At 54.8% G+C, this 23278-nt stretch overlaps 1 protein-coding gene across 2 annotated transcripts in view; it reads left to right on the plus strand.

Moving 5' to 3' along the window:
• tsr1 (TSR1 ribosome maturation factor) overlaps positions 1 to 23278 on the plus strand; it is a 49381-nt gene that overhangs the window by 6812 nt on the left and 19291 nt on the right. The window contains exon 5 of one of the 2 annotated variants that reach the window (XM_059973738.1): positions 5253 to 5683. In XM_059973738.1, coding sequence (XP_059829721.1) covers positions 5253 to 5683 — 431 coding nt within the window. The remainder of the gene's footprint in view (positions 1 to 5252; positions 5684 to 23278) is intronic. The other variant, XM_059973739.1, reaches the window with a different exon arrangement.

Raw genomic sequence — 23278 nt, forward strand, 5'->3', positions numbered from 1 at the left:
TGAGTGTGCTGACGACTGGGAGGGTCACTCACAGTAAACTGAACTTGCGGTAAATCTGGAGTTAACTAACATAATAGAGTATAGCAATCTACAGCACATTACAGGCCCTTAGGCCCACAGTGTTGTGTCAACCATGTAACCTACTTTAGAAACTGCCTAGAACTAACACAAAGCCCTCTATTTTTATAAGCTCCATGTATCTATCTAAGAGTTTCTTGAAAGACCCTCTTGTATCTTGTATCTGCTTCTACCACCTTCGCTGGCAGTTCATTCCATGCTGGCAACCTTGTAAATTTCTAGAGCTCTTACAGTACCTAGTTTCTTAAGCCTTTCATAAGCTTTTCTTAACTAGATCTTCTACATCCTCTGAACACCATGGTTCTTTTAACCTACCATCCTTTCCGGGCCTCAATGGAACATAACTATGCAGAACATCATGCATTTCCCTGAGAACAACTGCTCCTAATTTATGTACCTAAGTTTCTACCTAGTAGCCTAATATTTCCCCCTACTCCAATTACATGTTTTCCCAAATTGTCTGCTCCTATCCCTTTTCAGAGTTATGGTAAAGGAGATAGTGTTGTGATCACTACCTCCAAAGTGCTCTTCCACCGAGAGATCTGACACCCAACCAGGTTCATTTCCCAATACCAGATTGAGTACAGCCTCTCCTCTAGCTGTCTTATCTACATACTGTGTCAGGAAATCTTCCTGAACAAACCTAGCAAACTCCACCTCATCCAGTCAATGTTAGGAAAGTTAAAACGACTCATCACAACAACCTTATTATTATTGCACCGTTCCAGAATCTGCCTCTCTATTTGCTCCCTCGATATCTGTTACTATTAGGGGTGGGGTGGGGTCCCAGATTGGGGGACCACTTTGCTGAGAACCTTTGCGCTGTCTGTCACAAAAAGCAGGATCTCCCGGTGGCTACCGTTTCAATTTGACTTCCTGTTCCCATTCTGGCGATTTAGTCCATGGTCTCCTCTACTGCAACGATGAGGCCAAGGTTAGGTTAGAGGAATAACACCTCATGTTTCTGGGCAGCCTGCAACTTGACAGCAAGAACACCAATTTCTCTAACTTCTAATTTTTTTTTCCCTATTTGTTTTTTTCCCATTCCCTATTCTATTTCCCCACTCGCCCCTTTTCTGCACTTATTCATCACCTCTCTCTGGTTCTGCTCCTCATTCCCTTTCTCCCATGGTTCAATCTCCTCTCCTAATAGATTCATTCTTCAGCCCTTTCTTCTCATTTCATCCCATTGACCTTCCCCTTCAACTGGTGTCACCTATCACCTGCCTCCCCCCTCCTCCCCCCTCTCCTCACCTTCTTAGTCTGGCTTCTGTCCTCTTTGACAAGGTGCCACGCGCGAGGCTGCTTAACAAACTACAAGCCCATGATATTACAGGAAAAATTCTAGCATGGGTGGCAATCAGTGGCTGATTGTCAGGAGGCAAAGAGTGGAAATAAAGGGAGCCTTTTCTGGCCGGCTATCAGTGACTATGGTGTTCCACAAGTGCCTCTGTTGGGACCGATTCTTTTACTTTTTATGTCAGTGATTTGTATGATGGAATTGATGGCTTTGTTGCAAAGTTTGCAGATGATATGAAGATAGGTGGAGGGGCAGGTAGATTGAGGAAATAGAGAGGCTACAGGAGGACTTGGACAGATGAGGATGGGTAAAGAAATGACAGATGGAATACAGTGTTGGGAAGAGTATGGTCATGCACTTCAGTAGAAGAAATGAAAAGATTCTAAATTGAGAGAAATGCAAAAAACTGAGGTTCAAAGGACTTGGGAGTCCTTGTGCAGGATTCCCGGAAGGTTACTTTGCAGGTTGAGTCTGTGGTGAGGAAGGCAAATCCAATGTTAGTATTCATTTCAGGAAGATTAGAAGATAAAAGCAAGCATGTAATGTTGAAACTTTATAAAGCACTAGTGAGGCCTCATGGAATATTGTGAGCCGTTTTTGGCCCCCTATCTTAGAAAGGATGAACTGAATCTGGAGAGGGTTCAAACGAGGTTCACAAAAATGATTCCGGGATTGAATGGCTTGTCATGTGAGCGTCAGATGGCTCTGGGCCTGTGTTCACTAGAATGCAGAAGAATGAGGGGTGATCTCATTGAGAACTATTGTACGGTGAAAGGCCTTGATAGAGTGGGTGTGGAGAGGATGTTTCCTATTGTGGGAGGGTCTAAGACCAGAGGACACAACCTCAGAATAGAGGGGTGCCCTTTAAGAACTGAGATGAGAAGGAATTTCTTTAGCCAGAAAGTACTGAATCCCTTGAATTCTTTACCACAGGTAGCTGTGGAGTTTTTATGTATATTTAAGGAAGAGGTTGATAGATTCTTTATTAGTCAGGGCATGGTCTCAGCCTGAAATGTGGACTGTTTATTCCCCTCCATAGTTGTTGTCCAGCCTTTTGAGATCCTCCACCATTTTGTGTGTGTTACTGCAGTTATGCTACTGGATTACTGATTTAGACAATTGTGCTCAGCTACATGAGGAACACAAGAACATAAGAAACAAGAGGAGTAGGCCATCTGGCCCATCAAGCCTGCTCCACCATTAAATAAGATCGAGGCTGATCATCTCCACCTACCTTCCTTTTCCTCAAAACCCTGAATTCCCCTACTATGCAAAAACCTATACAAACTTTGTCTTTACTATATTATACTGAGGTAGTCTCCACTGATCCATTGGGCAGAAAATTCCATAGATTCACCACTCTCTCGGGAAAGCAGTTCCTCCTCATCTCCGTCTTAAATTTACTTGCCAGAATCTTGAAGCTCTGTCCTCTAGTTATAATCTCACCTACCAGTGGAAACAACTTTCCTGCCTCTATCTTATTTATCCCTTTCATAATTTTATGTTTCTATAAGATCTCCTCTCATCCTTCTGAATTCCAGTGAGTACAGTCCCAGGAGACTCAATTTCTCCTCATAGTCGAAGCTCATCTCAGGAATCAACCTGCTGAGCCTCCTCTGCACCACCTCCAAAGCCAGTATATCCTACTTCAACTAAGCATACCACAGCAGCATGCAGTACTCCAGGTGCGGCCTCACCACTACCTGTATAGTTGCAGCATAACCTCCCTGCTCTCAAATTCAATCCCTCTAGCAATGAAGGCCAACATTCCATTTGCCTGCTGCACCTGCAAACCAACCTTTTGTGATTAATGCACAAACGTTCCCTAGTCCCTCTGCACAACAGCGTGCTGCAGTCTTCTACCATTTAAATAATAATCTGATCTTCCATTTTACCTTCCAAAGTGGATTACCTCACATTTACCAACGTTGTACTCCATCTGTCAGACCCTTGCCCACTCACTTAACCTATCTATATCTCTCTGCAGGCTCTCCGCATCTTCTGCACGTTCTGCTTTTCCACTCAATTTAGTATGATCAGCAAACACTTGTTCCCCTCTTCCAGATCGTTAATGTATGTTGTTGATATTTGCGGGCCCAGCACCGACCCCTGTGGCATACCATTCACCACTGATTGCCAACCAAAGAAACACACATATCCAACTCCCAGCTTTCTATTGGTTAACCAGTTCTCTGTCCATACATCATCCCCATCTCTATGCTTCGTTATCTTATGGATAACTTTTTTAGGCGGCACCTTATCGAACGCCTTCTGAAAACCCAAGTAAATAATGTCCATCTATTCCTCTCTATTCACTCGTTATATCCACAAAGAACTCCAGTAAGTTTGTCAAATAGGATCTGCCTTTGCTGAATCCAAGCTGCATCTGCCTGATGGATCCATTTTTTTCTCAGATGCCTGGCTAATTATTTAATGGCAACTTCAAGCATTTTCCTAACTACAGATGTTAAACTAACTGGCCTATAGCTGCCTAACTTTGACATGGTGTGAAATTGACAGTCTTCCAATCTGCTGGGACCTGCCCAGAGTCCGGAGAAGTTTGGTAAATTATGACGAAAGCCTTAACTATAACCTCTGCCATTTCTTTCAATACCCTGGGATGCATTCCATCAGAACCAGGGGACTTGTTTCTCTTTAGGCCCACAAGTTTTCTCAGTACTACCTGTTTAGTGATAACTATTGTATTGAGGTTTTCACGTCCCATCACATCCATATCATCTCTCTTTGGCATGTTAGATGTGTCCTCCACTGTGAAAACTGACACAAAATAGTTATTCAAAGCCTTGGCCATTTCCTCAATACCCAATATCAATTCTCCCTTCTAGTCCTCCACGTTCACTATGGTCACCCTTTTCTGCTTTATATAATTATGAACATCTCTACAGTCGGTTTTTATTTTTTGTGCTTGTTTTATTTTCATAATCTGTCTTCCCTTTATTGCTGGCTTAGTGGTCTATGTTCCTTTTTAAAGTTTTCCCATTTTTCTAGTTTCCTGCCACTCTTGGCAACTTTGTAAGCATAAAGCTGGGCTCTCCCCACCCTTGTGGTCCTTACTTTTAACTGATATACATTTTTATTGAGCACTCTTTGAAAGTCTTTCACTGTTCCTCAAGTGTCCCAGCATATAGCCTGGGTGAGGCGTAATACACTTGGAAAGGGTGATCACAGCATGATTGAGTTTCTCTTACAAATGGAGAGTGTAGTAGTTCATCTAAAAAGTGTATAATGATGGGTTTAGGCATTCAATTCTTCTATTTTTTAAGCCACAAAAATTATCATAAAAATGACAATGAATAGAACATTACAGTACAGGTTCTTTGGCCCACAATGTTGTGACAACCCTTTAACCTACCCTGAGTTCGATCTCGCCCTTCCTTCCTGTGTAGCCTCCATTTTTCTTTCATCCGTGTGCACACTTAAGAGTCTCTTCAAAGTCCCTGATATATCTGGCATAATGTAACATGTAATTACAGTTAAAATTTAGAAACATAAACAGAAAATTCTGAAGATGCTGGAAATCCAGAGTAACACGCACAATATGCTGGAAAAACTCAGTAGATCAGGCAGCATCTATGAAGAATAATAAACATTTGGAAATTCAGGATGAAACTTGATCCTGAACTTGTCTGGGACTGCCGACTGTTTATTCCTGTCCACAGATACAAACCTGTTTGCTGCCCACTTGTGGGAAAGGAAATCGGCTGTCTACTTTGTTTGGATTAAGATTGACTTTGAGGGGCACAGTGTTGTAGGTTAGAGCAGGACTGACCAAAGGTGTGAACAACGTGATTTGCTGTCAGGAAGTAAGACGGCAAGGCTGGCACCACACCTCTAACTAACTGTTCCTCCGCAGTGTTTGTGGTTCAGGGAGTTAATGACCTTCCCGCCAAGAAGAGAGCTGATGCCAGGAGGAATCTGAGCAGGATTTTGGAGCGGCGGTTTCTCGGTGCCAAGCCCTTTCACCTGGACACTGAGCAGGAAGCCATTCTGCTCATCAGACACCTGGCTGACCAGAAGCAGAGGCACCTCTCCTATCGAGACCACCGGGCCTACCTACTGGCTCAGCACGTGGCATTTGAAGCCAGTGAGGAGAGTAGCCTCGTGGGAACGCTGAAGGTGACAGGCTACGTCCGAGGGAAACCTCTCAACGTCAATAAGCTGGTGCACATTGTTGGACACGGTGACTTTCAGATGTGCCAGGTTGATGGGCCACCTGATCCCATGCCCCTGAACCCCAGAGTCACAATGAAAACAGCAGGTGCTGAGGTGAGAGCGGATGGGAAGGTGGGTGAGGGCTAACGTCCTGTAGGGATTGAGGGTGGATGGGGTGGGTGAGGGCTAACGTCCTGTAGGAAGTGAGAGTGGATGGGATGGGTGAGGGCTAACGTCCTGTAGGGAGTGAGGGTGGATAGGATGGGTGAGGGCTAACGTCCTGTAGGGAGTGAGGGTGGATGGGATGGGTGAGGGCTAACGTCCTGTAGGGAGTGAGGGTGGATGGGATGGGTGAGGGCTAACGTCCTGTAGGAAGTGAGGGTGGATGGGAAGGTGGGTGAGGGCTAACGTCCTGTAGGGAGTGAGGGTCGATGGGATGGGTGAGGGCTAACGTCCTGTAGGGAGTGAGAGTGGATAGGAAGGTGGGTGAGGGCTAACATCCTGTAGGGAGTGAGGGTGGATGGGATGGGTGAGGGCTAACGTCCTGTAGGGAGTGAGGGTGGATGGGAAGGTGGGTGAGGGCTAACGTCCTGTAGGGAGTGAGAGTGGATGGGAAGGTGGGTGAGGACTAACGTCCTGTAGGAAGTGAGAGTGGATGGGATGGGTGAGGGCTAACGTCCTGTAGGGAGTGAGAGTGGATGGGATGGGTGAGGGCAAACGTCCTGTAGGGAGTGAGGGTGGATGGGAAGGTGGGTGAGGGCTAACGTCCTGTAGGGAGTGAGAGTGGATGGGAAGGTGGGTGAGGGCTAACGTCCTGTAGGGAGTGAGAGTGGATGGGAAGGTGGGTGAGGGCTAACGTCCTGTAGGAAGTGAGAGTGGATGGGATGGGTGAGGGCTAACGTCCTGTAGGGAGTGAGAGCGGATGGGAAGGTGGGTGAGGGCTAACGTCCTGTAGGGAGTGAGGGTGGATGGGAAGGTGGGTGAGGGCTAACGTCCTGTAGGGAGTGAGGGTGGATGGGGTGGGTGAGGACTAACGTCCTGTAGGGAGTGAGGGTGGATGGGATGGGTGAGGGCTAACGTCCTGTAGGGAGTGAGGGTGGATGGGAAGGTGGGTGAGGGCTAACGTCCTGTAGGGAGTGAGAGTGGATGGGAAGGTGGGTGAGGGCTAATGTCCTGTAGGGAGTGAGAGTGGATGGGAAGGTGGGTGAGGGCTAATGTCCTGTAGGGAGTGAGGGTGGATGGGGTGGGTGAGGGCTAACGTCCTGTAGGGAGTGAGGGTGGATGGGACTGTGGGTGAGGGCTAACGTCCTGTAGGGAGTGAGGGTGGATGGGACTGTGGGTGAGGGCTAACGTCCTGTAGGGAGTGAGTGTGGATGGGGTGGGTGAGGGCTAACGTCCTGTAGGGAGTGAGAGTGGATGGGAAGGTGGGTAAGGGCTAACGTCCTGTAGGGAGTGAGGGTGGATGGGATGGGTGAGGGCTAACGTCCTGTAGGGAGTGAGTGTGGATGGGATGGGTGAGGGCTAACGTCCTGTAGGGAGTGAGAGTGGATGGGATGGGTGAGGGCTAACGTCCTGTAGGGAGTGAGAGTGGATGGGGTGGGTGAGGGCTAACGTCCTGTAGGGAGTGAGAGTGGATGGGAAGGTGGGTGAGGGCTAACGTCCTGTAGGGAGTGAGAGTGGATGGGATGGGTGAGGGCTAACGTCCTGTAGGGAGTGAGGGTGGGTGGGAAGGTGGGTGAGGGCTAACGTCCTGTAGGGAGTGAGTGTGGATGGGATGGGTGAGGACTAACGTCCTGTAGGGAGTGAGAGTGGATGGGATGGGTGAGGGCTAACGTCCTGTAGGGAGTGAGGGTCGATGGGATGGGTGAGGGCTAACGTCCTGTAGGGAGTGAGTGTGGATGGGAAGGTGGGTGAGGGCTAACGTCCTGTAGGGTGTGAGAGTGGATGGGGTGGGTGAGGGCTAACGTCCTGTAGGGAGTGAGAGTGGATGGGATGGGTGAGGGCTAATGTCCTGTAGGGAGTGAGAGCGGATGGGAAGGTGGGTGAGGGCTAACGTCCTGTAGGGAGTGAGGGTGGATGGGAAGGTGGGTGAGGGCTAACGTCCTGTAGGGAGTGAGGGTGGATGGGATGGGTGAGGGCTAATGTCCTGTAGGGAGTGAGAGCGGATGGGAAGGTGGGTGAGGGCTAACGTCCTGTAGGGAGTGAGAGTGGATGGGAAGGTGGGTGAGGGCTAACGTCCTGTAGGGAGTGAGAGTGGATGGGAAGGTGGGTGAGGGCTAACGTCCTGTAGGGAGTGAGTGTGGATGGGGTGGGTGAGGGCTAACGTCCTGTAGGGTGTGAGGGTGGATGGGAAGGTGGGTGAGGGCTAACGTCCTGTATGGAGTGAGGGTGGATGGGACTGTGGGTGAGGGCTAACGTCCTGTAGGGAGTGAGGGTGGATGGGACTGTGGGTGAGGGCTAACGTCCTGTAGGGAGTGAGAGTGGATGGGGTGGGTGAGGGCTAACGTCCTGTAGGGAGTGAGAGTGGATGGGAAGGTGGGTGAGGGCTAACGTCCTGTAGGGAGTGAGAGTGGATGGGAAGGTGGGTGAGGGCTAACGTCCTGTAGGGAGTGAGGGTGGATGGGAAGGTGGGTGAGGGCTAACGTCCTGTAGGGAGTGAGGGTGGATGGGAAGGTGGGTGAGGGCTAACGTCTTGTATGGAGTGAGGGTGGATGGGATGGTTGAGGGCTAACATCCTGTAGGGAGTGAGTGTGGATGGGGTGGGTGAGGGCTAACGTCCTGTAGGGAGTGAGAGTGGATGGGAAGGTGGGTGAGGACTAACGTCCTGTAGGGAGTGAGGGTGGATGGGAAGGTGGGTGAGGGCTAACGTCCTGTAGGGAGTGAGAGTGGATGGGATGGGTGAGGGCTAACGTCCTGTAGGGAGTGAGAGTGGATGGGAAGGTGGGTGAGGGCTAACGTCCTGTAGGGTGTGAGAGTGGATGGGATGGGTGAGGGCTAACGTCCTGTAGGGAGTGAGAGTGGTTGGGATGGGTGAGGGCTAACGTCCTGTAGGGAGTGAGGGTGGATGGGATGGGTGAGGGCTAACGTCCTGTAGGGAGTGAGGGTGGATGGGGTGGGTGAGGGCTAACGTCCTGTAGGGAGTGAGGGTGGATGGGGTGGGTGAGGGCTAACGTCCTGTAGGGTGTGAGAGTGGATGGGATGGGTGAGGACTAACGTCCTGTAGGGAGTGAGAGTGGATGGGGTGGGTGAGGGCTAACGTCCTGTAGGGAGTGAGAGTGGATGGGGTGGGTGAGGGCTAACGTCCTGTAGGGAGTGAGAGTGGATGGGGTGGGTGAGGGCTAACGTCCTGTAGGGAGTGAGGGTGGATGGGATTGTGAGGGCTAACGTCCTGTAGGGAGTGAGGGTGGATGGGGTGGGTGAGGGCTAACGTCCTGTAGGGAGTGAGGGTGGATGGGGTGGGTGAGGGCTAACGTCCTGTAGGGAGTGAGAGTGGATGGGATGGGTGAGGGCTAACGTCCTGTAGGAAGTGAGAGTGGATGGGATGGGTGAGGACTAACGTCCTGTAGGGAGTGAGGGTGGATGGGATGGGTGAGGGCTAACGTCCTGTAGGGAGTGAGAGTGTATGGGGTGGGTGAGGACTAACGTCCTGTAGGGAGTGAGGGTGGATGGGATGGGTGAGGGCTAACGTCCTGTAGGGAGTGAGAGTGGATGGGAAGGTGGGTGACGGCTAACGTCCTGTAGGGAGTGAGGGTGGATGGGAAGGTGGGTGAGGGCTAACGTCCTGTAGGGAGTGAGGGTGGATGGGAAGGTGGGTGAGGGCTAACGTCCTGTAGGGAGTGAGAGTGGATGGGGTGGGTGAGGGCTAACGTCCTGTAGGGAGTGAGAGTGGATGGGAAGGTGGGTGAGGGCTAACGTCCTGTCAGGAGTGAGAGTGGATGGGGTGGGTGAGGGCTAACGTCCTGTAGGGAGTGAGAGTGGATGGGAAGGTGGGTGAGGGCTAACGTCCTGTAGGGAGTGATTGTGGATGGGGTGGGTGAGGGCTAACGTCCTGTAGGGAGTGAGAGTGGATGGGAAGGTGGGTGAGGGCTAACGTCCTGTAGGGAGTGAGGGTGGATGGGGTGGGTGAGGGCTAACGTCCTGTAGGGAGTGAGAGTGGATGGAATGGGTGAGGGCTAACGTCCTGTAGGGTGTGAGAGTGGATGGGAAGGTGGGTGAGGACTAACGTCCTGTAGGGAGTGAGAGTGGATGGGATGGGTGAGGGCTAACGTCCTGTAGGGAGTGAGAGTGGATGGGGTGGGTGAGGGCTAACGTCCTGTAGGGAGTGAGGGTGGATGGGGTGGGTGAGGGCTAACGTCCTGTAGGGAGTGAGGGTGGATGGGAAGGTGGGTGAGGGCTAACGTCCTGTAGGGAGTGAGAGTGGATGGGAAGGTGGGTGAGGGCTAACGTCCTGTAGGGAGTGAGGGTGGATGGGATGGGTGAGGGCTAACGTCCTGTAGGGAGTGAGAGTGGATGGGATGGGTGAGGGCTAACGTCCTGTAGGGAGTGAGTGTGGATGGGAAGGTGGGTGAGGGCTAACGTCCTGTAGGGAGTGAGTGTGGATGGGATGGGTGAGGGCTAACGTCCTGTAGGGAGTGAGGGTGGATGGGGTGGGTGAGGGCTAACGTCCTGTAGGGAGTGAGGGTGAATGGGATGGGTGAGGGCTAACGTCCTGTAGGGAGTGAGAGTGGATGGGATGGGTAAGGGCTAACGTCCTGTAGGGAGTGAGGGTGGATGGGGTGGGTGAGGGCTAACGTCCTGTAGGGAGTGAGGGTGGATGGGAAGGTGGGTGAGGGCTAACGTCCTGTAGGGAGTGAGAGTGGATGGGAAGGTGGGTGAGGGCTAACGTCCTGTAGGGAGTGAGGGTGGATGGGGTGGGTGAGGGCTAACGTCCTGTAGGGAGTGAGGGTGGATGGGGTGGGTGAGGGCTAACGTCCTGTAGGGAGTGAGGGTGGATGGGGTGGGTGAGGGCTAACGTCCTGTAGGGTGTGAGAGTGGATGGGGTGGGTGAGGGCTAACGTCCTGTAGGGAGTGAGAGTGGATGGGATGGGTGAGGACTAACGTCCTGTAGGGAGTGAGGGTGGATGGGGTGGGTGAGGGCTAACGTCCTGTAGGGAGTGAGAGTGGATGGGATGGGTGAGGGCTAACGTCCTGTAGGGAGTGAGGGTGGATGGGGTGGGTGAGGGCTAACGTCCTGTAGGGAGTGAGGGTGGATGGGGTGGGTGAGGGCTAACGTCCTGTAGGGAGTGAGAGTGGATGGGATGGGTGAGGGCTAACGTCCTGTATGGAGTGAGGGTGGATGGGGTGGGTGAGGGCTAACGTCCTGTAGGGAGTGAGAGTGGATGGGATGGGTGAGGGCTAACGTCCTGTAGGGAGTGAGAGTGGATGGGAAGGTGGGTGAGGGCTAACGTCCTGTAGGGAGTGAGGGTGGATGGGGTGGGTGAGGGCTAACGTCCTGTAGGGAGTGAGGGTGGATGGGGTGGGTGAGGGCTAACGTCCTGTCAGGAGTGAGGGTGGATGGGAAGGTGGGTGAGGGCTAACGTCCTGTAGGGAGTGAGTGTGGATGGGAAGGTGGGTGAGGGCTAACGTCCTGTAGGGTGTGAGAGTGGATGGGATGGGTGAGGGCTAACGTCCTGTAGGGAGTGAGGGTGGATGGGATGGGTGAGGGCTAACGTCCTGTAGGGTGTGAGAGTGGATGGGATGGGTGAGGGCTAACGTCCTGTAGGGAGTGAGGGTGGATGGGAAGGTGGGTGAGGGCTAACGTCCTGTAGGGAGTGAGAGTGGATGGGATGGGTGAGGGCTAACGTCCTGTAGGGAGTGAGAGTGGATGGGAAGGTGGGTGAGGGCTAACGTCCTGTAGGGAGTGAGGGTGGATGGGGTGGGTGAGGGCTAACGTCCTGTAGGGAGTGAGGGTGGATGGGGTGGGTGAGGGCTAACGTCCTGTAGGGAGTGAGGGTGGATGGGGTGGGTGAGGGCTAACGTCCTGTAGGGTGTGAGAGTGGATGGGGTGGGTGAGGGCTAACGTCCTGTAGGGAGTGAGAGTGGATGGGATGGGTGAGGACTAACGTCCTGTAGGGAGTGAGGGTGGATGGGGTGGGTGAGGGCTAACGTCCTGTAGGGAGTGAGAGTGGATGGGATGGGTGAGGGCTAACGTCCTGTAGGGAGTGAGGGTGGATGGGGTGGGTGAGGGCTAACGTCCTGTAGGGAGTGAGGGTGGATGGGGTGGGTGAGGGCTAACGTCCTGTAGGGAGTGAGAGTGGATGGGATGGGTGAGGGCTAACGTCCTGTATGGAGTGAGGGTGGATGGGGTGGGTGAGGGCTAACGTCCTGTAGGGAGTGAGAGTGGATGGGATGGGTGAGGGCTAACGTCCTGTAGGGAGTGAGAGTGGATGGGAAGGTGGGTGAGGGCTAACGTCCTGTAGGGAGTGAGGGTGGATGGGGTGGGTGAGGGCTAACGTCCTGTAGGGAGTGAGGGTGGATGGGGTGGGTGAGGGCTAACGTCCTGTCAGGAGTGAGGGTGGATGGGAAGGTGGGTGAGGGCTAACGTCCTGTAGGGAGTGAGTGTGGATGGGAAGGTGGGTGAGGGCTAACGTCCTGTAGGGTGTGAGAGTGGATGGGATGGGTGAGGGCTAACGTCCTGTAGGGAGTGAGGGTGGATGGGATGGGTGAGGGCTAACGTCCTGTAGGGTGTGAGAGTGGATGGGATGGGTGAGGGCTAACGTCCTGTAGGGAGTGAGGGTGGATGGGAAGGTGGGTGAGGGCTAACGTCCTGTAGGGAGTGAGAGTGGATGGGATGGGTGAGGGCTAACGTCCTGTAGGGAGTGAGAGTGGATGGGAAGGTGGGTGAGGGCTAACGTCCTGTAGGGAGTGAGTGTGGATGGGAAGGTGGGTGAGGGCTAACGTCCTGTAGGGTGTGAGAGTGGATGGGATGGGTGAGGGCTAACGTCCTGTAGGGAGTGAGGGTGGATGGGGTGGGTGAGGGCTAATGTCCTGTAGGGAGTGAGAGCGGATGGGAAGGTGGGTGAGGGCTAACGTCCTGTATGGAGTGAGAGTGGATGGGGTGGGTGAGGGCTAACGTCCTGTAGGGAGTGAGGGTGGATGGGGTGGGTGAGGGCTAACGTCCTGTAGGGAGTGAGGGTGGATGGGATGGGTGAGGGCTAACGTCCTGTAGGGAGTGAGGGTGGATGGGAAGGTGGGTGAGGGCTAACGTCCTGTAGGGAGTGAGGGTGGATGGGATGGGTGAGGGCTAACGTCCTGTAGGGAGTGAGAGCGGATGGGGTGGGTGAGGGCTAACGTCCTGTAGGGAGTGAGAGTGGATGGGAAGGTGGGTGAGGGCTAACGTCCTGTAGGGAGTGAGAGTGGATGGGATGGGTGAGGACTAACGTCCTGTAGGGAGTGAGAGTGGATGGGGTGGGTGAGGGCTAACGTCCTGTAGGGAGTGAGGGTGGATGGAATGGGTGAGGACTAACGTCCTGTAGGGAGTGAGGGTGGATGGGGTGGGTGAGGGCTGACGTCCTGTAGGGAGTGAGGGTGGATGGGAAGGTGGGTGAGGGCTAACGTCCTGTAGGGAGTGAGAGTGGATGGGGTGGGTGAGGGCTAACGTCCTGTAGGGAGTGAGAGTGGATGGGAAGGTGGGTGAGGACTAACGTCCTGTAGGTAGTGAGGGTGGATGGGATGGGTGAGGACTAACGTCCTGTAGGGAGTGAGGGTGGATGGAATGGGTGAGGACTAACGTCCTGTAGGGAGTGAGGGTGGATGGGATGGGTGAGGGCTAACGTCCTGTAGGGAGTGAGGGTGGATGGGATGGGTGAGGGCTAACGTCCTGCAGGGAGTGAGGGTGGATGGGATGGGTGAGGACTAACGTCCTGTAGGGAGTGAGGGTGGATGGGATGGGTGAGGGCTAACGTCCTGTAGGGAGTGAGGGTGGATGGAATGGGTGAGGGCTAACGTCCTGTAGGGAGTGAGGGTGGATGGAATGGGTGAGGGCTAACGTCCTGTAGGGAGTGAGGGTGGATGGGGTGGGTGAGGGCTAACGTCCTGTAGGGTGTGAGAGTGGATGGGGTGGGTGAGGGCTAACGTCCTGTAGAGAGTGAGAGTGGATGGGGTGGGTGAGGGCTAACGTCCTGTAGGGAGTGAGAGTGGATGGGGTGGGTGAGGACTAACGTCCTGTAGGGAGTGAGGGTGGATGGGATGGGTGAGGACTAACGTCCTGTAGGGAGTGAGGGTGGATGGGGTGGGTGAGGGCTAACGTCCTGTAGGGAGTGAGGGTGGATGGGGTGGGTGAGGGCTAACGTCCTGTAGGGAGTGAGGGTGGATGGGATGGGTGAGGGCTAACGTCCTGTAGGGAGTGAGGGTGGATGGGGTGGGTGAGGGCTAACGTCCTGTAGGGAGTGAGGGTGGATGGGGTGGGTGAGGGCTAACGTCCTGTAGGGAGTGAGAGTGGATGGGGTGGGTGAGGGCTAACGTCCTGTAGGGAGTGAGAGTGGATGGGAAGGTGGGTGAGGACTAACGTCCTGTAGGGAGTGAGTGTGGATGGGGTGGGTGAGGGCTAACGTCCTGTAGGGAGTGAGAGTGGATGGGAAGGTGGGTGAGGACTAACGTCCTGTAGGGAGTGAGAGTGGATGGGAAGGTGGGTGAGGACTAACGTCCTGTAGGGAGTGAGGGTGGATGGGATGGGTGAGGACTAACGTCCTGTAGGGAGTGAGAGTGGATGGGGTGGGTGAGGGCTAACGTCCTGTAGGGAGTGAGAGTGGATCGGAAGGTGGGTGAGGACTAACGTCCTGTAGGGAGTGAGAGTGGATGGGAAGGTGGGTGAGGACTAACGTCCTGTAGGGAGTGAGGGTGGATGGGATGGGTGAGGACTAACGTCCTGTAGGGAGTGAGAGTGGATGGGGTGGGTGAGGACTAACGTCCTGTAGGGAGTGAGAGTGGATGGGGTGGGTGAGGACTAACGTCCTGTAGGGAGTGAGGGTGGATGGGATGGGTGAGGACTAACGTCCTGTAGGGAGTGAGAGTGGATGGGGTGGGTGAGGGCTAACGTCCTGTAGGGAGTGAGGGTGGATGGGATGGGTGAGGGCTAACGTCCTGTAGGGAGTGAGTGTGGATGGGGTGGGTGAGGGCTAACGTCCTGTAGGGAGTGAGGGTGGATGGGAAGGTGGCTGAGGGCTAACGTCCTGTAGGGAGTGAGAGTGGATGGGATGGGTGAGGGCTAACGTCCTGTAGGGAGTGAGGGTGGATGGGGTGGGTGAGGGCTAACGTCCTGTAGGGAGTGAGAGTGGATGGGAAGGTGGGTGAGGGCTAACGTCCTGTAGGGAGTGAGGGTGGATGGAATGGGTGAGGGCTAACGTCCTGTAGGGAGTGAGAGTGGATGGGGTGGGTGAGGGCTAACGTCCTGTAGGGAGTGAGAGTGGATGGAATGGGTGAGGGCTAACGTCCTGTAGGGAGTGAGAGTGGATGGGGTGGGTGAGGACTAACGTCCTGTAGGGAGTGAGAGTGGATGGGAAGGTGGGTGAGGGCTAACGTCCTGTAGGGAGTGAGTGTGGATGGGATGGGTGAGGGCTAACGTCCTGTAGGGAGTGAGGGTGGTTGGGAAGGTGGGTGAGGGCTAACGTCCTGTAGGGAGTGAGGGTGGTTGGGAAGGTGGGTGAGGGCTAACGTCCTGTAGGGAGTGAGGGTGGATGGGAAGGTGGGTGAGGGCTAATGTCCTGTAGGGAGTGAGTGTGGATGGGGTGGGTGAGGGCTAACGTCCTGTAGGGAGTGAGAGTGGATGGGAAGGTGGGTGAGGGCTAACGTCCTGTAGGGAGTGAGGGTGGATGGGAAGGTGGGTGAGGGCTAACGTCCTGTAGGGAGTGAGGGTGGATGGGGTGGGTGAGGACTAACGTCCTGTAGGGAGTGAGAGTGGATGGGATGGGTGAGGGCTAACGTCCTGTAGGGAGTGAGGGTGGATGGGGTGGGTGAGGGCTAACGTCCTGTAGGGAGTGAGGGTGGATGGGGTGGGTGAGGGCTAACGTCCTGTAGGGAGTGAGGGTGGATGGGAAGGTGGGTGAGGGCTAACGTCCTGTAGGGAGTGAGAGTGGATGGGAAGGTGGGTGAGGGCTAACGTCCTGTAGGGAGTGAGAGTGGATGGGATGGGTGAGGGCTAACGTCCTGTAGGGAGTGAGGGTGGATGGGATGGGTGAGGGCTAACGTCCAGTAGGGAGTGAGGGTGGATGGGAAGGTGGGTGAGGGCTAACGTCCTGTATGGAGTGAGGGTGGATGGGGTGGGTGAGGGCTAACGTCCTGTAGGGAGTGAGAGTGGATGGGAAGGTGGTTGAGGGCTAACGTCCTGTAGGGAGTGAGAGTGGATGGGGTGGGTGAGGGCTAACGTCCTGTAGGGAGTGAGGGTGGATGGGAAGGTGGGTGAGGGCTAACGTCCTGTAGGGAGTGAGAGTGGATGGGAAGGTGGGTGAGGGCTAACGTCCTGTAGGGAGTGAGGGTGGATGGGACTGTGGGTGAGGGCTAACGTCCTGTAGGGAGTGAGGGTGGATGGGACTGTGGGTGAGGGCTAACGTCCTGTAGGGAGTGAGGGTGGATGGGACTGTGGGTGAGGGCTAACGTCCTGTAGGGAGTGAGAGTGGATGGGGTGGGTGAGGGCTAACGTCCTGTAGGGAGTGAGAGTGGATGGGAAGGTGGGTGAGGGCTAACGTCCTGTAGGGAGTGAGAGTGGATGGGATGGGTGAGGGCTAACGTCCTGTAGGGAGTGAGGGTGGATGGGATGGGTGAGGGCTAACGTCCTGTAGGGAGTGAGGGTGGATGGGGTGGGTGAGGGCTAACGTCCTGTAGGGAGTGAGGGTGGATGGGATGGGTGAGGGCTAACGTCCTGTAGGGAGTGAGGGTGGATGGGGTGGGTGAGGGCTAACGTCCTGTAGGGAGTGAGAGTGGATGGGAAGGTGGGTGAGGGCTAACGTCCTGTAGGGTGTGAGAGTGGATGGGGTGGGTGAGGGCTAACGTCCTGTAGGGAGTGAGGGTGGATGGGATGGGTGAGGGCTAACGTCCTGTAGGGAGTGAGAGTGGATGGGATGGGTGAGGGCTAACGTCCTGTAGGGAGTGAGAGTGGATGGGAAGGTGGTTGAGGGCTAACGTCCTGTAGGGAGTGAGAGTGGATGGGGTGGGTGAGGGCTAACGTCCTGTAGGGAGTGAGAGTGGATGGGATGGGTGAGGGCTAACGTCCTGTAGGGAGTGAGAGTGGATGGGAAGGTGGTTGAGGGCTAACGTCCTGTAGGGAGTGAGGGTGGATGGGAAGGTGGGTGAGGGCTAACGTCCTGTAGGGAGTGAGGGTGGATGGGAAGGTGGGTGAGGGCTAACGTCCTGTAGGGAGTGAGGGTGGATGGGGTGGGTGAGGGCTACCGTCCTGTAGGGAGTGAGAGTGGATGGGAAGGTGGGTGAGGGCTAACGTCCTGTAGGGAGTGAGAGTGGATGGGATGGGTGAGGGCTAACGTCCTGTAGGGAGTGAGAGTGGATGGGATGGGTGAGGGCTAACGTCCTGTAGGGAGTGAGAGTGGATGGGAAGGTGGTTGAGGGCTAACGTCCTGTAGGGAGTGAGAGTGGATGGGGTGGGTGAGGGCTAACGTCCTGTAGGGAGTGAGGGTGGATGTGGTGGGTGAGGACTAACGTCCTGTAGGGAGTGAGAGTGGATGGGAAGGTGGTTGAGGGCTAACGTCCTGTAGGGAGTGAGGGTGGATGGGAAGGTGGGTGAGGGCTAACGTCCTGTAGGGAGTGAGGGTGGATGGGGTGGGTGAGGGCTAACGTCCTGTAGGGAGTGAGTGTGGATGGGGTGGGTGAGGGCTAACGTCCTGTAGGGAGTGAGGGTGGATGGGAAGGTGGTTGAGGGCTAACGTCCTGTAGGGAGTGAGAGTGGATGGGATGGGTGAGGGCTAACGTCCTGTAGGGAGTGAGAGTGGATGGGATGGGTGAGGGCTAACGTCCTGTAGGGAGTGAGAGTGGATGGGAAGGTGGTTGAGGGCTAACGTCCTGTAGGGAGTGAGAGTGGATGGGGTGGGTGAGGGCTAACGTCCTGTAGGGAGTGAGGGTGGATGGGAAGGTGGGTGAGGGCTAACGTCCTGTAGGGAGTGAGAGTGGATGGGATGGGTGAGGGCTAACGTCCTGTAGGGAGTGAGAGTGGATGGGAAGGTGGTTGAGGGCTAACGTCCTGTAGGGAGTGAGAGTGGATGGGGTGGGTGAGGGCTAACGTCCTGTAGGGAGTGAGGGTGGATGGGGTGGGTGAGGGCTAACGTCCTGTAGGGAGTGAGGGTGGATGGGATGGGTGAGGGCTAACGTCCTGTAGGGAGTGAGAGTGGATGGGGTGGGTGAGGGCTAACGTCCTGTAGGGAGTGAGGGTGGATGGGAAGGTGGGTGAGGGCTAACGTCCTGTAGGGAGTGAGAGTGGATGGGGTGGGTGAGGGCTAACGTCCTGTAGGGAGTGAGGGTGGATGGGGTGGGTGAGGGCTAACGTCCTGTAGGGAGTGAGGGTGGATGGGAAGGTGGGTGAGGGCTAACGTCCTGTAGGGAGTGAGGGTGGATGGGAAGGTGGGTGAGGGCTAACGTCCTGTAGGGAGTGAGGGTGGATGGGGTGGGTGAGGGCTACCGTCCTGTCAGGAGTGAGAGTGGATGGGATGGGTGAGGACTAACGTCCTGTAGGGAGTGAGAGTGGATGGGATAGGTGAGGGCTAACGTCCTGTAGGGAGTGAGGGTGGATGGGGTGGGTGAGGGCTAACGTCCTGTAGGGAGTGAGAGTGGATGGGATGGGTGAGGGCTAACGTCCTGTAGGGAGTGAGGGTGGATGGGATGGGTGAGGGCTAACGTCCTGTAGGGAGTGAGAGTGGATGGGGTGGGTGAGGGCTAAAGTCCTGTAGGGAGTGAGGGTGGATGGGAAGGTGGGTGAGGGCTAACGTCCTGTAGGGAGTGAGGGTGGATGGGAAGGTGGGTGAGGGCTAACGTCCTGTAGGGAGTGAGGGTGGATGGGGTGGGTGAGGGCTACCGTCCTGTCAGGAGTGAGAGTGGATGGGATGGGTGAGGACTAACGTCCTGTAGGGAGTGAGAGTGGATGGGATGGGTGAGGGCTAACGTCCTGTAGGGAGTGAGAGTGGATGGGATGGGTGAGGGCTAACGTCCTGTAGGGAGTGAGAGTGGATGGGGTGGGTGAGGGCTAACGTCCTGTAGGGAGTGAGGGTGGATGTGGTGGGTGAGGACTAACGTCCTGTAGGGTGTGAGAGTGGATGGGAAGGTGGGTGAGGGCTAACGTCCTGTAGGGAGTGAGGGTGGATGGGGTGGGTGAGGGCTAACGTCCTGTAGGGAGTGAGGGTGGATGGGGTGGGTGAGGACTAACGTCCTGTAGGGAGTGAGGGTGGATGGGGTGGGTGAGGGCTAACGTCCTGTAGGGAGTGAGGGTGGATGGGATGGGTGAGGACTAACGTCCTGTAGGGAGTGAGGGTGGATGGGATGGGTGAGGACTAACGTCCTGTAGGGAGTGAGGGTGGATGGGGTGGGTGAGGGCTGACGTCCTGTAGGGAGTGAGGGTGGATGGGGTGGGTGAGGGCTAACGTCCTGTATGGAGTGAGAGTGGATGGGATGGGTGAGGGCTAACGTCCTGTAGGGAGTGAGAGTGGATGGGGTGGGTGAGGACTAACGTCCTGTAGGGAGTGAGAGTGGATGGGAAGGTGGGTGAGGGCTGACGTCCTGTAGGGAGTGAGGGTGGATGGGGTGGGTGAGGACTAACGTCCTGTAGGGAGTGAGGGTGGATGGGATTGTGAGGGCTAACGTCCTGTAGGGAGTGAGAGTGGATGGGGTGGGTGAGGACTAACGTCCTGTAGGGAGTGAGAGTGGATGGGATGGGTGAGGACTAACGTCCTGTAGGGAGTGAGGGTCGATGGGATGGGTGAGGGCTAACGTCCTGTAGGGAGTGAGAGTGGATGGGAAGGTGGCTGAGGGCTAACGTCCTGTAGGGAGTGAGAGTGGATGGGCTGGGTGAGGGCTAACGTCCTGTAGGAAGTGAGAGTGGATGGGAAGGTGGGTGAGGGCTAACGTCCTGTATGGAGTGAGAGTGGATGGGATGGGTGAGGGCTAACGTCCTGTAGGGAGTGAGAGTGGATGGGGTGGGTGAGGACTAACGTCCTGTAGGGAGTGAGAGTGGATGGGAAGGTGGGTGAGGGCTGACGTCCTGTAGGGAGTGAGTGTGGATGGGGTGGGTGAGGACTAACGTCCTGTAGGGAGTGAGGGTGGATGGGAAGGTGGGTGAGGGCTAACGTCCTGTAGGGAGTGAGGGTGGATGGGGTGGGTGAGGGCTAACGTCCTGTAGGGAGTGAGAGTGGATGGAATGGGTGAGGGCTAACGTCCTGTCAGGAGTGAGAGTGGATGGGAAGGTGGGTGAGGGCTAACGTCCTGTAGGGAGTGAGAGTGGATGGGGTGGGTGAGGACTAACGTCCTGTAGGGAGTGAGAGTGGATGGGGTGGGTGAGGGCTAACGTCCTGTAGGGAGTGAGGGTGGATGGGAAGGTGGGTGAGGGCTAACGTCCTGTAGGGAGTGAGGGTGAATGGGGTGGGTGAGGACTAACGTCCTGTAGGGAGTGAGAGTGGATGGGGTGGGTGAGGGCTAACGTCCTGTAGGGAGTGAGAGTGGATGGGGTGGGTGAGGACTAACGTCCTGTAGGGAGTGAGAGTGGATGGGGTGGGTGAGGACTAACGTCCTGTAGGGAGTGAGAGTGGATGGGGTGGGTGAGGGCTAACGTCCTGTAGGGAGTGAGAGTGGATGGGAAGGTGGCTGAGGACTAACGTCCTGTAGGGTGTGAGAGTGGATGGGATGGGTGAGGACTAACGTCCTGTAGGGAGTGAGAGTGGATGGAATGGGTGAGGGCTAACGTCCTGTAGGGAGTGAGAGTGGATGGGAAGGTGGGTGAGGGCTAACGTCCTGTAGGGAGTGAGAGTGGATGGAATGGGTGAGGGCTAACGTCCTGTAGGGAGTGAGAGTGGATGGGATGGGTGAGGGCTAACGTCCTGTAGGGAGTGAGAGTGGATGGAATGGGTGAGGGCTAACGTCCTGTAGGGAGTGAGAGTGGATGGGATGGGTGAGGGCTAACGTCCTGCAGGGAGTGAGAGTGGATGGGAAGGTGGGTGAGGGCTAACGTCCTGTAGGGAGTGAGGGTGGATGGGATGGGTGAGGGCTAACGTCCTGTAGGGAGTGAGGGTGGATGGGAAGGTGGGTGAGGGCTAACGTCCTGTAGGGATTGAGGGTGGATGGGAAGGTGGGTGAGGACTAACGTCCTGTAGGGAGTGAGGGTGGATGGGGTGGGTGAGGGCTAACGTCCTGTAGGGAGTGAGGGTGGATGGGGTGGGTGAGGGCTAACGTCCTGTAGGGAGTGAGTGTGGATGGGATGGGTGAGGGCTGACGTCCTGTAGGGAGTGAGGGTGGATGGGGTGGGTGAGGGCTAATGTCCTGTAGGGAGTGAGGGTGGATGGGATGGGTGAGGGCTGACGTCCTGTAGGGAGTGAGGGTGGATGGGATGGGTGAGGGCTAACGTCCTGTAGGGAGTGAGGGTGGATGGGGTGGGTGAGGGCTAACGTCCTGTAGGGAGTGAGGGTGGATGGGGTGGGTGAGGGCTAATGTCCTGTAGGGAGTGAGGGTGGATGGGATGGGTGAGGGCTGACGTCCTGTAGGGAGTGAGGGTGGATGGGATGGGTGAGGACTAACGTCCTGTAGGGAGTGAGAGTGGATGGGGTGGGTGAGGACTAACGTCCTGTAGGGAGTGAGAGTGGATGGGATGGGTGAGGACTAACGTCCTGTAGGGAGTGAGGGTCGATGGGATGGGTGAGGGCTAACGTCCTGTCAGGAGTTGATCAGCTCATGGAGCATGTGCTGAACCTTTGCAAGTGTCTCTATTCAGTGCCATTCTCTGTAATCCAGCAGATCCTTCCCCTTCTACTGTTCAACTTGTCTTTCAAAACTCATTGAACCTTCCATTTTAAGATAAGATTAGCTTTATTTGTCACATGTACGTTGAAACATGCAGTCAAATATGTTTGTGTCAACGATCAACACAGTCCGAGGATGTGCTGGGGCAGCCTGTGAGTGTCACCACACTTCCAGCCCTAACGTAGCGTGCCCTCAGCTTATTAACCCTGACCTATACACCTTTGGAATGTGGGAGAGATCTGGAGAACGTGGAGGAAACCCACGTGGTAAGGGGGAGAATGTACAGACAGCGATGGCGATTGAAGCTCATTGGCTGACGCTGTAAAGCGTTACACTACCATGTTGTCCATTCTGATCATTTCCCTTTCGGGTACCTTCATCCAGGTGAGTGTTTTGCTATAGAGTAGGGGGACTTGTCTGCTCACTCATGTTCCCTTCCAAAGGGGTGAGGCCTCTCGGCCTACAAAGTCTATGCCAGCTCACGTTCATCCCATTTTCTTACAATTCCCTGTAACCAATTCCCTCTCCCATCCATTCCTCCCAATTATTTTACCATCGTTCCATGCAAGTGGCAGTTCACCAACCAACCAGCACATCTTCTGGATGTGAGAGGACACTGATGCGGTCACATAGAGAGCGTGCAATCTCCACACAGAAAGCAGTGGAGTTCCCGTCTGCTCCTGTGTCACTGGAGCCGTGCAGGATCTTCTGTATGTGAGAGGACACTGATGCAGTCACAGAGAGAGCGTGCAATGTCCACACAGAAAGCACTGGAGTTCTCATTTGCTCCTGGGTCACTGGAGCCGTGCAGGATCTTCTGTATGTGAGAGGACACTGATGCAGTCACAGAGAGAGCGTGCAATGTCCACACAGAAAGCACTGGAGTTCTCATTTGCTCCTGGGTCACTGGAGCCGTGCAGGATCTTCTGTATGTGAGAGGACACTGATGCAGTCACAGAGAGAGCGTGCAATGTCCACACAGTAAGCACTGGAGTTCTCATTTGCTCCTGGGTCACTGGAGCCGTGCAGGATCTTCTGTATGTGAGAGGACACTGATGCGGTCACAGAGAGAGCGTGCAATCTCCACACAGAAAGCACTGGAGTTCTCATTTGCTCCTGGGTCACTGGAGCCGTGCAGGATCTTGTCACCTTTGCACACTGGCCATCTTTATTTATTCGTTGATTGAGCTGCAGCATGAAATTGGCCCTTCAAGCCCTTGTGCCCAGCAAGCCCAGATTTAACCCTGTCCTAACCAAGGGACACGTTACAATGACCAATTAACTTACCAACTGGCATGTCTTTGGAATGTGGGAGGAGTCCAGAGCACCTGAGTGAAACCCATGCCATCACCCGGAGGAGAATGTTAATTCCTTACAGATAGCGGTGGGAAATTAACCCAGGTCGCTGGTGTTGTGCCTGCCGCTATGCCCCACTGTATTTATAATGGGCATGTGACAGGCCAGTGCATGCAGACATTTCCTCTTTAAATCCACTGCAGTCATCTGGTCACTGCCATTCAGCCCATGATGGTATGCTGACCCTTTCACCGACTCTAAGATCAATCTAACTCTTCTCTCCCACATAACCCTCCATTTTTCTACTGTCCATCTGCCAATGTAAGAGTCTTTTAAACGTCCATACTATATGTACTTCTACCACGACCCCTGGCAGGGTTCCCCCATTTACCGACGGCTCTGTATATAAACAAAAAACCACCTCTGACATTTGCCTTATACTTCCATCCATTC

This window comes from Hypanus sabinus, chromosome 6, assembly GCF_030144855.1.
Source record: "Hypanus sabinus isolate sHypSab1 chromosome 6, sHypSab1.hap1, whole genome shotgun sequence".
Lineage (NCBI taxonomy): Eukaryota > Metazoa > Chordata > Chondrichthyes > Myliobatiformes > Dasyatidae > Hypanus > Hypanus sabinus.